Genomic DNA, 14,654 nt, shown 5'->3' on the forward strand with positions numbered 1-14,654 from the left:
TGGCCGCGCGTGCGCGGTGGGGAGGGCGGGGGTGGCGCGTGGGTCGCGCCGCGGCACCGGTGGCAGCTGTCCCCGCCCCCGCCGGTAGGTGCGCGCGCGCCGCCCGGGGGGAGCCTGAGGGCGAGGGGAACCGGTTCGAGCCGGTCTGAGGCGCGGGGACAAGGCAGGGCCGCCGCCGCCGCCGCCGTTCCTGAGGGGAGGCGGGAGTCTGGGCCTGCGTTGGCCGGGAGGGTGCGACCGACCCGGCTCTGTGGTGCCGCGTTGGCCCGGCCCGGCCCCCCCCATCTCCTCCCCCCCGCCCTTTGACACTTTCTGGGCGTCGAAACGGTGAGGCGGGAACCTCTGCAGGGTCGTGGTCAGTGGGATGATAGTGAGGAGGCTGAGGTTGAATGGTTTACTTTGGGATTTTTTAATTTTTCTCTGTCTGCATAAAAGCTCTGTGAAAAGTCAACTGGAAGTTGCCCTGTGTTAACAGTTTCGAAATGTGGTAATTGTCAGCCTCGACCCACCTCGAGGTCTTTGACAGCTGCAAACTGCCACTGACTTGTTTGGGTGCTGAATTTTAAGCATAGGTTATGTTGTTGCAAGCTTTGTGTCTATACCACTATGAAAGTACAGTTTTCACCAGAACTGCTGTCATCCGCAGTGGTGGTTAAAGCTGCGGGTAATTGCTGACGATGCGGAGGTGGTGTCAGCAGTCTGAGCAAAGTGTCGAGCTGTATTGTCAAAACTTAAAATTTCATTGGAGGTATAGGGGTAAGCTCTGCTTCAAAAAAAAACCCAAAAACCAACCCCCACCTTTTTGGCATGGGGTTTATAACTAAAGTTGATGGCTTGGTGTTCTAACTAGTCTGGTAAACTCTGCTAGTCGTAAAGTCTAATTTGAATTGTTTTTGCAGTAAAGTTTTGCCAGTTGAACAAGAAGCAATTTCAGAGAAACAGGTCGCATTCAGTGGTTGCAAGCTTGTTATGTGGGTGCCAAATTGGATTACACTGTAATAGGCTGAACTGAGTAGCTGCATAAAGGAATTCCTTGCAACTAAGTTGATTTCAAACAATACGTATGGCCTAGATTCATAAAGCAGTCCAGATGTTGCATCCAGCAGCTGTGTGGTGCATACCAAGTGACTGCACCCCAAATGAATCTGTAGTGCAGCTCGACATGATAGGCAGGCCACTGTGCTTGGCCTGTACTCCCTTAGTTCACACATACCACTTAAAGTGATTCTTATGTCCAAGAAATAAAATCACTAAAATATTGTCTCTAATTATTCTTTTTAATCCTGAATATAACTTATTTACATCTGGAAGTTTAACACAAAGATCTCTTTCTGGCCCTCTAGTGAATATATACTTACAGAGCTAGAATGCATTACTGTTGCAGTACAGCTGTATAGTGATTCTGAATATTACAATTAGTCCTTGCAGATTGTTTTTTCTTTTTAATAACTACTACAAAAAACTTATAATGCATCTACACAGGGTGATTCCCTTATACTTTACAAGGATTGAGAAAAAAAGCTATGCAGTAGGATATGCCCATCTTCACTCTGATCTATGCCTTGTAATTACAGCGTGTTCATCATGTCACAGCACTGGGTGCAGACACAGAGACTTAACTGTTTGCAAGCTCGTCTCTCCACGCAGAAGTGAGCAAATGCAAAGCTGTAAATTATTAGAAGTACTGTGACTTTGTAACGTACACTAATAGTTTGGTAAAGGAAGTAGAGTGCAAAGACAGATTGAGGAACATAGAGCAGTATCTAGAGCAAGGAGCATCTGGAAGAGTCTTTGTTTTTGTAGGTTGCTCTTACAAAACTTGAGCTTCTGTGTCATTTTTGAAGTTTGTGACCTGTGTCTCTGAAGTCATTTGATATTATGCACTCTCTTGGGGAACAGCAGGGTCTTTAAAGGACAGGTGTGACAACTGTAAACACAGGTTAATCATGAGTAGGTCTTTGGAAGATGATGCAGTTCCTGTTTGGTGCTCAACTGCCTTCTACTGCAATTCCAGGCCACCTTCTGCTTTCCACAGTGATAAAAAGGCTGTTGCATTGGAGAGCATCTGGAGAAAAGGCACTGAACAATTGAAGGATTTGGAAACTTACTCTATAGTGAATTCCTTTAATAGTTCTATTTAGTCTGTCTTGATTAATATGGGGAAAGACTTTCTCATTAAAATTTTCTTCACTGGTAAAAGTAGTTAGTATATAAACGTAAATCTTTTAATAAACATGGCAAAGCAAATGCTGGGGTGCTAGCAGCTAGATTGAGTCTTTAAAATGTAGTTATTAGAAATCGCTGATTACCATTTTGGTTATGTGTTACAGTGCCAGGACAAAAAAAATAAATACAACCTGCAGCTTAGTCAGCCATCTCTTTATACTACATACTGTGGCAACTAAAAATAATAATTTCTAAAAAATGCTGATTTTATATATATGGCAAATATATATAAAAAAATATTTTTTTAGAATTTATGAGTAAGCACCGAGTTGTATATTTACATCAAAAATCTCACTAATTTCCTAAAAGGAAGTTCAGTGTTGCTTTCCTTTAAGCATTTTTAGTCATGAACAATGAATAAGTAACAACAGCAAAGTGATAGTTGTTTGCCTACGTAAAATGAAAAATGACTCTGTAGGGATTTTCTGTGTAAATTTGTGCTGATTTCTGCCATCTCCTTGTCCCTTCATTTTGAGAGTTCTTCCCCCTTTGCCCTAAATACGCACAAATCCTGTGCTGCAGTTTGTGCTCATACTGGTGTTGCTTTCTCTAAGCAAACAAAATACCATGTTGAGAATCTCTTACTTAGAATCTTTGTTGGAGATCCAATTTTCCTAGTGATTTTTTTTTTTTTGAGGGTAGAGTGTCTTCATGACGTGTTTCTCTCTCTCTTACTTCACACAAACTATGCTTAATGCAGTTCTGTTATAGGAGTTCTTCTCAAATAGCTTGCTTCAGAAGAGAATTGGATGCAACTCTTCCAGCCTTGCTGTTGCACAGGTCTGTGAGTTTTCTGTGTATTTAAGTCAGTCTTGCATTTATTTTTTTTCAGAAAGATGATATAAGAAATCAAAGGCATCTTGGGAAGCTGGGAAAATGCGTGTTTTGTTAACACTTTGATTACAAGAAGGTAATTCAGTTAATCTTCTTATTCGTACATGTGTACTTAAAAGTAAATCTACTAGAGAAAAAAACTAATTGGTTTTGAATTCCTATAAACAATATTATTTGCAAATAGTATTGTAGGGTTATGTTTGGATGTCTCTGTTTACCCTGAGGACATGGACTCTTTGAAGTTGGATATGTCAGCGGAAGTGAGCTGGAGCTATGCAGGAGAAGGGAATGAGTCTTATTCTGAAAAATACTTCCCTGGCACTGATGAAGTCATAACTGGATTTATGTTTGAATTCTTGTTGTTATGAATTTCATATCCTTTAGGTGTTTTTCCTAGATGCTTGCTGAAGGACTAATTAGTGTTTTTTTTCTTTTTGAAACAGTTAAGTGGCTTGTCAAGTTGGCTTGGAAAAAAAAAAAAAGGCAACAAAACAACCCAGCAGATGAAGATGTTTCACATTATTCAGTACCGGCCTTTAAGGCAAATAGCCCAAAACAGTCTTTCTAGCATGTGTTTAAAACTGATGCTTTCAAGACCTGCTGCATTTGCACAGATATGGAAGTCATGGTTCTCAAGCCATTCTCTTGTTGGAAACAAAAATATTATCTTGATGGGACCTCCGGGTGCTGGGAAAACAACAATCGGGAGAATAGTAGGTCAGAAACTAGATTGCCCTGTCATAGACATAGATGATGATGTCCTTGAAACAACCTGGAACATGAGTGTGTCAGAAAAACTGCAGGATGTTGGTAATGAGCAATTTTTAGAGGAGGAAGGAAAAGCCCTGTTGAAGTTTTCAGCATCTGGAAGTGTCATTTCCCTTACTGGGTCCAATCCAATGCATGCTGCTGGCATGCAGCATATGAAGAAAAATGGAATAGTTGTATATCTGGATGTGCCCACAGCAGTCGTTATGAGCAGGCTGAAATCAATGAAAGTGGATCGCATCGTGGGACAGTCTCCTGGTATTTCTCTCAAGGACATACTTCAGTTCAGGAAGCAGTTCTACAAAAGGTGGTATGACATCCGTGTTCTTTGTGGAGGGGATATTGCACCAGAGGTTGTAGCAGAAAGGGTACTTGATGCTGTGAAGAGATACCAAAACTCAGAACTGGAAACTTTCATTTCAACTAGGTCTAGTAGGTCTGGAAGGAGTATGGAAAAAGACTCTCACAAATATTTCAGTGATGTTGTTACTGAGGGTTTAGCCCCTGATGGAGGACTCTTTGTTCCTGAGAGAGGACTTCCAGAATTCACTGCTGGAGAATGGCAAAGCCTTATAGAAGCAACTTACATTGAAAGAGCCCAGGTGATACTAGAAAGATGCATACATCCTGCTGATATTCCTGCTTCTAAGCTGGCAGAAATTATTGGAACTGCTTATGGAGAAAACTTTACTTGTTCTAAAATAGCCCCAGTTAGGCATCTGGTGGGCAATCAGTTTCTCCTTGAGTTATTTCATGGACCAACAGCATCATTTAAAGATTTTGCATTACAGATGGTGCCGCATATATTTGCATACTGCATTCCCAGAAGCTGCAATTACTTGGTTCTGGTAGCTACTTCTGGTGACACAGGGAGTGCTGTCCTAGATGGCTTTAGTCGTCTCCATGACACTGACAAACAGAGAATTGCTGTGATGAATTTTTTTCCTGAGGATGGAGTAAGCCCAATTCAAAAATCACAGATGATTGGCTGTCAGAAAGAAAATGCCTGGTCAGTAGGCGTCAAATCTGATTTTGATTTTTGCCAGACAGCTATAAAGCAAATCTTTACTAATTCTGATTATACTGGCTTTCTTACAGTAGAATATGGAACAGCTTTAGCTGCGGCAAACTCCATAAACTGGGCACGACTGCTTCCTCAGATAGTTTATCATGCCTCTGCATACCTTGATCTTGTTCATCAAGATATTATTCCTTTTGGAAGCCCTGTAGATGTTTGCATTCCTACAGGAAACTTTGGCAACATATTAGCTGCTTTGTATGCTAAAATGATGGGAATTCCTATTAGAAAATGTATTTGTGCTTCCAATGAAAACAATGTTTTGACTGACTTCATAAGAACAGGTGTTTATGATTTGAGGGGAAGAAAATTAATTCCCACTTTTTCACCAGCAGTAGATATTTTGAAGTCCTCCAATCTTGAGCGATACTTGCACCTGATTGCTAATGAGGATGGACAACTGGTGACACAATTATATAACCAGCTGGAAAATCAGGGCCACTTCCAGCTGCGGAAAGATCTACTTGAAAAGCTTCAGCAGGACTTGGTGGCTGGATGGTGCTCTGAGGAGGACTGTCTAGCTGCCATTCACTCTGTGTACAGTACTACAGGATATATTTTGGATACACACACAGCTGTTGCTAAAGTAGTTGCAGATAGATTACAAGATAGAACTTGCCCAATTATTATTTCATCCACAGCTCATTATTCTAAGTTTGCACCTGCTATCTTGAGGGCCTTGAGGATTGCAGAAATAAAACAGAATCCATTAAGTCAGCTTCACTTGCTGAGTTCTTACAGCCCTCTGCCTCCAGTCCACTGGGGCCTATTAGAGACCCTGAAAAGGAAAGGGAATGATGATCACCAGGTCTGTGCTGCTGATATGAGTATGCTGATGTCCCGTATAGAAACCTTAATTCAAAATCATTTTATGAAAGTTTTCTGAGCGACTGATCAGAGGTCCACTGTGTCAATTGCGATGCCTTCGTAACAGGCTGCATGCTTTAATAAAGTCATGATTCATCTGGCCTGTGTCCAGTCCACAGCATAATATCCACAGTTTTATACTCAATTATCAAGTTTTCAACAGTATTTGTAAGTAACGTGCGTGAGATTTCTAGTAGTGGTGAAAGGTTGTGAATTGAGAGTATAAAAGACTGGAATACTTTTTTGCAGGTCATAGATAGTAGAGACAGCAGTAGTGCCGCCTTTCCTCGGCGGTGCCATCTCCTTCACAAGCCTGAAGTGTTCTCCATGGAAGGAGGAAGATAATGAAGTCTGACCTTTCTGAAACTATTAGCTCTTGTTTTGCTGCAAGGATGATGTGATCATTTGGTCAGTGGGTGATTAGTTAAACTTTAACTCTCTTCACTTAGAGCACTGAAACATAATAAGACATTGTAATGATGTTAGTATGTTACTAATGAGGGTTGATTTCACTACAAAGATTCAAGTATACTTGTATTGTTAATCATTGAACCATTCAATTTGGTGTTATCTTCTTGTATAATGTCTTTTATGTATTGTGAGGCCAGCATTTGTGTAAAAAATCCGGTTATTTTGTTTTTCAGGCGTTTTTTCCTCCTAGATATTTTCCTGTATAAAATAGAATCCTTAATTTGGTATTTTTAATAATTTTTGAAATGTGACTCTTCCTCCAGTGTGTTGTAGTCTTTTTTCCTAGATGTTTTCTATTTAAACTTTCAACTTTAGAATCCTTTTTAAATGCTATAGAAGAATTTGCTAGTAGTAGCAGCAGTCTCCTTAAATATGAACCAGACCACCATTTATTTACATTTATTTCTTGCATTCTAACTTTTTAGAATATAAGGTTTATCTTAGAGGTCATATTGCTTTCTGGGTCTAATTACTTCTGTTTTCATGTTTTTCTTAAACTAATTTCCTTTACATTCTATTCTGTTCCTACTTTGCATGAATTAATATAAGAAAGAAGCTTCACAAAGTGCTTGGCATCTCATCAAGGAGAGTGAAAGATGAATCCCAGTGTCTGGAAAATGTGATAGCATCAGAGGTATTCATTATTTAACCTAAAATAGACCTATGTTAGCAATCTGCTTTTGCTAATGACAGGCTCTTTATTGTTTTTTTGCATCAGAAAAAAGTAGAGCAGGTTGCCATAGGAAATCGTGTGATTATGGACAAATTTATTCTGCTAACTGTAATTATATTTGGCAAGGGAGCAAAATATAACTACATTTCACACTAAGAGAAATGGTGTGCAGTTACAGGTAAAGAGCTAAGAGTCATCAGATGTGAGGATGTATAGGTATGGGAGGTTGTGGGTCCCACCAAGATTCAAATAGGGAAGGTATTGGCAAGAGAGGTGGTAATTGGTAATATTTTTTCCCTCTTTGAGAGGCAACATCTCCTAGATGTCAGGACTTATTTGGAGCTTTGAACTGTTGCCATATCTCCCAGCTTCCTCTGTGTGTCTGCTTCTATGTTTTGCCACATTAGAGGTGAAGAAGACACCATCTAGCAAACTATTTTAAAAAATTTTTTCTTCTAGTGTAAGGTAAAAGACCCAAGCATGATGTGTGTTTGCCACAGTGAATACATTCTACAATAGAATTAAATGTAGGTGATGACAAAGGTGTAACACAATAGCATTTTTAGATTCTGCCATTCTTGGATGCCTTTTTAGGACCTTTCTAGTTCTTTTCTCCGCTCAGTCCTCATTCACTGTTTCTGCACTAACTTTGGAAAATAATATTTTTATTTTTGTTTTCACAGAATCATATAACAGCCCATGTTGTAAGGGATGTCAAAACATTTGGTCCAACCTTTTGTGTGATATTGAGTCTAGATGAGATTATCTAGCACCCTGCCCAGTCACATTTTAACAACCTCCAGCAATGGGGACTCTACCACATCCCTGGGGAGGTTATTCCAGCGATTGAGTGTTCTCACTCTGAAAAATTTCTTTCTTATATCCAGATGAAACTTCTCGTGCAACTCGTACCTATTTACCCTTTTTGTCTTCATGTGACTCCTTGTGAAGAGAGAGCGTCCATCCTCTTCTGGCAACCATTTAAGTACTGGAAAACTGATGAGGTGCCCTGTGAGGCCTCCTCTCCTCCAGGGTGAAAAGACCTAACTCGCTCAGCCATTCCTCATTGGGCAGAGGAATTCTCATCATTTTCTACACACAACGTGAGAAAGACCATAAATATGTAATTAAAAAAAATAGTCTAAGTTCTGTAAGAAAAAGTTGCATAATTATATTGCCAAAGGAGAAACATTATTTGTGTAGCTGGTACGTACGCATCCACCTTGTGTTTCTGTATGTTTCTGATTCTCGCAGTAGTTCCAAGTGGAAAAAAAATACATTGCTTTCTCTGGATGTGCTCAGTACAAAATCAGGATTCCAAATCTTAAAAAAAAAAAAAAAAAAAACAAACCAAAAAAAAACCAAAAAAAATCCTAAACAAACAACCCCAAAGAAACCCAACTGCCTGGATTGAATTACTGGAATGGGAATTGGTTTCAGCATAAGGACTCTAGGGAAATCCTGCAGTACCTGGGTCTGTAGGGCTTAATGCCATTTGACATCATAGGGCAATTTGTCACACACTGTTACTTTATAGTAACAAGAGCTTGTTTTCACAGAAAGTACCTAAAAGAAAAGCTGAGATTGTAAACAAGATCAGGTTGGAAGCCAACATCCTACCTTGAGTTATCTGATTATAGATAAAAGAGTCAGAACTAAACTAACATAGAATTTATTTTGGTATGACGCTCAATATTTCAAAGTTCATGGCAGTAAGCTTGGTTTGAAGCAGGAAGTATTAGTAAAATTTGTAGTTACGATTTCCAGTTGATATGAATTGCATAAGTAAAAAAAAAAGAGCAGTAATACTTAGTTATGGGCTTTCAGTGTGGACTTAAGATGTATAAAGGCAGTGGTTAAAGAACATATATGGTATTAGTACATTTCTCAGAATGTCTAAAGGCTTTTACAATACAGTATTTACTCATTTCTAAAAAAAAATGAATTCATTTTTGGACTTTCTTATAACTTCAGTGAACTATTTTTGTGCGCCACATCTGCTTGTGGATTCTAGTTATGGGCACTGTAAAATGCCTGCAGTAGTGTTGTGATCCTGAATGTACACAGTATTTGTGACCAAGTGCTGGTGCCCTGTTGTGGTAGCTGTAACGTACAATCTTCTGGCGTGCCTTGTCCTGCTGGGCCTGGAGGGGTGAAACAGAAAATATGTCCAGTGTACTCACTGTAGCTGGCTGCAGGGGGATAGGCTAGTGAGGGAAGCAATTCTTCCTCCTTCCCAGCCCGGGTTTTCTCAATGTCAGTCAGCAAAATACTGTGGTTCAGCAAACGTTGTGCTGCTGTTATTGCACTTTTTTTTCCCCACTATCAGTATTATGAAAGGTTCAAAGGGCATTAATGATTAAGAGTGGACACAAGTGCTGCTTTTTTGTCTTTTGCAGATGTGCACGCTGATTGTTGTCATGCAATATTTTCTATTAACTTCTTCAGGCAAAAATGCTGTGCTAATGATGCACAAAAGCAAATCTACATTGTGATCATTAGCAGGATTCTTTAAGCCATTTAGGCTTGGTGTATACACAATTTGCTCCTATTTGCCTAAAAATAGGATGTCGCTGTCTAAATCAACATAAGCCAGGTTTACAGAGAGTGTGAGCATGCATATATACACATTTCCACTGGCTTTGTTGACCTGGAGTAATAGCATAGCTTTACTTAAGCTATTATTCTTCTGTATAGATAAATCTTTGCTGAACACTGATACAACATGAAAAACCTAAGGACAAAGGTAATGTCTACATTTACACTTTATTAGAATATTTATATGGAAAACACTTTGTTTTGCTTACAGACTTACTGTCTGCTCATTACTTGCCTTTAGTCACAGTCCTGCTTCTCAGGGTGACAGAGAGTGATTTGAGGTAAAGGGTGAATAGAGCAGTTAGGGATGACTTCAAAAGACAGTTCTGTTTTAGTATCTTATGATTTAGAAAGAATTGCTATTTATGTTTTTGAGGTGATGGAGTATTTTAGCAGATGGAACTCTAAACGGAAGATTGTTTTTTCAAGAGGTCAACTTTGCTTTTCAAGGACATCAAGAACACACATTGTTATTAAGTATATCATGTTTGGCATGCCTGAAATATGCATTAGTGATTTGTATCCACTATATTTTTTCTAAATAAATACCGTGGGATCCACTCTGTAGCACTTTCTTTGCAAATATGTTCTTAAATCTTTATCAACGTGATATAAAGAAAATCCACTGAAATAATTGATTTCAGAATTCGATATTCTTAAATCTTGAAAGGCGTGTTCTGTCCTGTGTTTACTTGAAAGTTAGGTGTATAGTAAATGATAGAGTAATTCACTTTGCTGAGATTGACAGATGTTAGTGGGTTAATTTGCATCATCCTGGAAGGAAAGTATATATAAAAAAGTAAACCCGCATCAAAAATAGCATATGTCTAAATACTCTGTTTATGTTGCACCACAGACTTGTCTGGTACTGTGTGGAAGGTCCGTATTCTGAGGAATTAATATGAAAAAGGAAACCTCCCGACAGTTTACTCTTATTCACGCTTAGTTCAGTGGAGGGATGATCTCTTTGTGTGTTAACAGTTGTAGAGCAACTTTGGTTCATTTGGAATATGGTTTCAAGATCAGGGGCTTAAAAAAATCTCCAGAAGCCACAAAACTTAAATACTCTGCATCTCACTGTGGTCTAAAGTGGACCTTTGTCTCTAGGAGCAGAGGCTTGAGGACATACCAAACAGAACAATTTGCTGTAGGAAATGCTGACTTTGAGCGGTGTCTGGAGATGATGTGCATGTTCAACTAAACATGGATTGTTAGCATGCCTTGTGGCCAAAAGGACCAGTGAGATCCTCAAGTTTAGAAATGGAAATACTTTCAGGGAAGTAATATTGCTATCTATAATTGACTTCGGTGTAACCTTTTAGAAGAATGTTATGTCCAACTCCAATAGTCACAATTTCCAGTAATGCTGGAAAATTGGACAGAAAACAGTCATGAGAGCAATAAAAGGATTAGAGAGAAGCACTGGCATGAGAGACTCAATAAGCAGAATCTACTTAGTTTAGCAAAGGAGAGTTAGCCTAGCAGAACCATCTTTGGAGCAAAAATTGAATAAAATAAAGGTCTGTTCCATCTAGCAGAGAAAGAGCGATCCAGCAATTTTAGGTTGGACACGTTACAAGAAGAGATAAATGCGCGTAACAGAATGGTAAAGGTTTCCCTAGTCATGATGTGTTAGATGGTTTCCTGAAAAGATGTGATTTGATAGAAAGTGGACTAATTCAGACGAGTCAGATCCATGTTATGCAAGAGGTCAAACTAAATAATCACGTCAGTCCTTTTTGGCTGCCCCAGGAGTAACCTGCATGATAACGACAGTATGAACAGTATTTCACAGCGCTTTGAGTGCTAGAGATGGTGAACTCATTTCAGTTCTGCTCTCATGTTATCAGAACACAGAACAAGTTGTGCGCTAAATAGGCTACTGGATATGTTTAGCCTTGTTCTTTCTGTCTCTAGAGAATTGCAAATGGACTACTAATGCACACCCTGACTTGACTCATGGCTATTAGGGTATGGCTCATTAGTTTTAAATTTCATTATACAGTATGTGTTGTGATGGTTTGGGCAATATATACTTTCATTATGAAAATGAAGTGAAAACACAAAGTGCCTATGCAAATGTCAACTGTATTGAATTTAGCTAATTATTATTCATTTTTCTAGGCTTTTAAAAGTTATATATCTTTTAAAGTTTATTAGATGCTTTTGGAGCCCTTCTTTCCCTTCTTGCTTACCTGGCATCTCTCTCTGCTTTCATGATCAAAGTGACCGTTTTCAATTCATTTTCAGTTTACAGTAAGATCTATATAAAAAAAATTGAAAAATCCAATATTTCCTTTTTATAGTTAAATTTGATCTTTTAAGATGCTCCATAAAGCTTAGAAAAGGTAAAGTGCACTTTCAGGTTCTGCTCTAGAAACATATTTTGAGAAAAGTGTGTGTATTTTCTATACATTTTAGACTAATTCTCTAAATTATATCTAAATAGACTAGGCATTTAGTGGCGTTTTTTACCAAGTACATGTGGCAATCTGGTTCTGTTTAAAATGCTAATAAATGCATCCCATCTCCTAATGAAACTAGTGCTCCCTGCATAATTAATCGGCATTATATACAGATGAGGACAGGAAAGCCATATTCACAACCGTTTTCATCCACAATGGTTAATAAAAGAATACTATATAGTTCTGAAAGGTCATACGTGAATACCTCATTTCTGCAAAAATGGTATTTTGCAAGTAAAAATTTAGTTAAAATTACCTTGCATCGTTGTTATATACAGCTTTTAACCACAAGATGGCATTCCTAACAGAAGTTTGCTAGACGTGATAATTTCTTGCAGTTTTTGAAGGGCTTTAAAACGGCTATCATAAGCATTTGTAATATTACATGAGCTTTTTATATTTAAGTAAACAACCTTAATGATAATTAGGTTAATAATACTCATTAATATGTGGAATACCCAGAAATATGTGATGGTTCCAGGTCAGAGAAACACCACATTAATTCATGGCATTATATGCTACTAGAGACTTTTAAACTGTAAATCTTGAATCAATTTGCTTTAGTATAAGAATCTAAAATAAAATAAAAACGCCTCAATTGTTTAATATTTAAATCAAGAGCACAAATAATACCATGGTCTTATATGCAAAACCCAAGCGTTTGGGGTTTTGAATATGATGCAGCATGTGGGGCTTGTAGTGAGTTTTGGGATAATGAACGGATAACAGTATTTGCAGGAAAAAACAGTATAAATTATATGTCTTGCTGTGCAGGGGAGGATTTTTCATAGCTTAATGTTAAAATGACCAAGCAACATACTTTCAAATGCCTGTCAGCCAGGTTGATAACAGAGCCTACAAGCAGCCCAGCTTTCTTTCAGGCTTTATATCTTTTTCGCTTTCATGTAATCTGTGTTCTAAAATCACATACCTTGTTATTCTTTTTTCTTAAATGCAAGCATGAAAGGAGCATAATACAACCTACCAAACCAATACAAGTGCAGTAGACTTTATATAACAGAGACACATGCATATTGTACATGCTTTTTTTCCCCATGGTTAAGGTTCTGATCTTACTTGGCTTATTTTTGCTGACTCTGTAAGATTAGACCTGAGCTAAGTAATCATTTATATTTCCATTCTAGCCAGTGCCCTAGTTGCATTTTGGTTTGAAAAAAAAGACTTTACCTTCAGTTTGTGCTTAAACTGGAATCCAATGTAAGTTGTGGAATTTTTTTCAAGTCTATTTCAAGTCAAGAAAAAAGATTATGATATACTAATTTTCTTTTTCTTTTTTAAATTATTTTGTGGTTGCAAAACTTCCATGGTATCTTTTCGAATGCATGTGTACATTTCCTGCTAATCCTTCTGCTCCATGTGCCACCCACCGCCAACGCCTCAGACCTCTGGTTTTGGTTCCTATCATTTAACACAACTGGGAGGACAGAGTAGTGGCTGCATCCGCCGCTGCCACTGATGACGGTCTTTGCTGAGTGAGCAGGTACTACTTTGACATTAAGCAGATGTTCTTTTTTCTAACATGCTCTTATACCTTTACCATCTCTCAAAGGTGGTTATGCAAAACAGAATATAAATTTTTGTTCGCTGAAAACTATTGTCAGTCAAAAAAACACTTTCAGGATGATCGGGTTGGTAGAACCTACCTGGCTGGTTGAATCTGGCACGAGGACTGCAGAGGCAAACCTTTTGAGGTAGTAGTATCTCATGTTGGGGTTGGACTAGATGACCTTTAAAGGTTCCTTCCAACCCAACAGATTCTATGATTCTATGATGTTGACTACCAGTAAAATTTGAAGGCCTGAACTTCTCCCACTTGCTGCAAATTTTAAAGAAATGTGATGAAGTGAAAATTACTTTTTTGGGCACATGGAAATGTTAGTACAAAGAAAGTTATACATAATAATTATGAAATGTTGATGAGGAAGTGAATTATTTGTTGCTGTTACCCTTCAAGTTAAGTTAGATACCGAATTTTCTTTGTAGTAATTAGGCATAGCACTAGGTGAGTAGATGGGGACAGGTTTCCACTGAGAAGAGCAAGAAACGTGTCCCATGGAGGAGGTTTGAAAAAAGGGAAAACAAATGTACTGAGGAAAGAAACATTCTCTGCTCTTAAGGGCTGATGGCTGGCGTGTGGAGAGGGCTTATCCTGAAGGACAGTCTGTAAGAAGAAACATACACAGCTAATAAGTGAAACAGGTTCGTCAAGCAACAGCGGGCTTCAGGGTTCCCCAGACTGCCATAATGAATAGGGTGTGATGGACATCACCTCTGGAAATCGGTGGTCTCAACCATTGCTGATGTTGCAATGGGACATCTCATGATGTCAAATCAGATGGATATGTACTCCAACTTGCAGAAATTGATAAATAAATGACACCAAATTTGTCCCTGAGGGTCTCTCTGTTACATGACAGCCACTATAAGTTCATATAACCAAGGCCTTGCAGGTAACACCGTCAGAAAAAATGGCCATACTGACTGCTGACAAATAATAGTACTGATAGTTCATGACAGATCTGCAAATTGCTTTGCTAGTACAAAGCACCGCAGGGACTAATTTGATGTGGTTTATAGTTTGCAAGAGGTGGATTATAAATGTTTGGAATTGCATCTTACGTAACTGCTGATGGATAAGCATAGCTATGAGTAA

The 14,654-nt window shown here is 38.6% G+C and overlaps 1 protein-coding gene across 6 annotated transcripts; it reads left to right on the forward strand.

The window, feature by feature from the left end:
* The first annotated feature begins 25 nt into the window (after positions 1–25).
* THNSL1 (threonine synthase like 1) lies at positions 26–8,302 on the forward strand. 6 transcript variants are annotated; one of them, XR_008465001.1, is made up of 4 exons: positions 111–327; positions 3,059–3,136; positions 3,504–6,878; positions 7,601–8,302. XR_008465001.1 is itself a non-coding variant. In XM_054192414.1 (3 exons), exon 3 carries the CDS (start codon positions 3,564–3,566, stop codon positions 5,790–5,792), a length of 2,229 nt encoding a protein of 742 aa, XP_054048389.1. In that variant the 5' UTR covers positions 26–84; positions 3,059–3,136; positions 3,504–3,563; the 3' UTR covers positions 5,793–8,302. The 6 variants fall into 6 exon arrangements, 4 of the variants coding, with proteins under 4 accessions (XP_054048389.1, XP_054048391.1, XP_054048388.1 ...); XR_008465002.1 differs by having other exon boundaries at positions 7,805–8,302; XM_054192414.1 differs by lacking the exon at positions 111–327 and adding an exon at positions 26–84 and having other exon boundaries at positions 3,504–8,302.
* Positions 8,303–14,654: the final 6,352 nt, after the last annotated feature.

Source organism: Rissa tridactyla, chromosome 2 (assembly GCF_028500815.1).
Source record: "Rissa tridactyla isolate bRisTri1 chromosome 2, bRisTri1.patW.cur.20221130, whole genome shotgun sequence".
NCBI classification, from domain to species: Eukaryota; Metazoa; Chordata; class Aves; order Charadriiformes; family Laridae; genus Rissa; species Rissa tridactyla.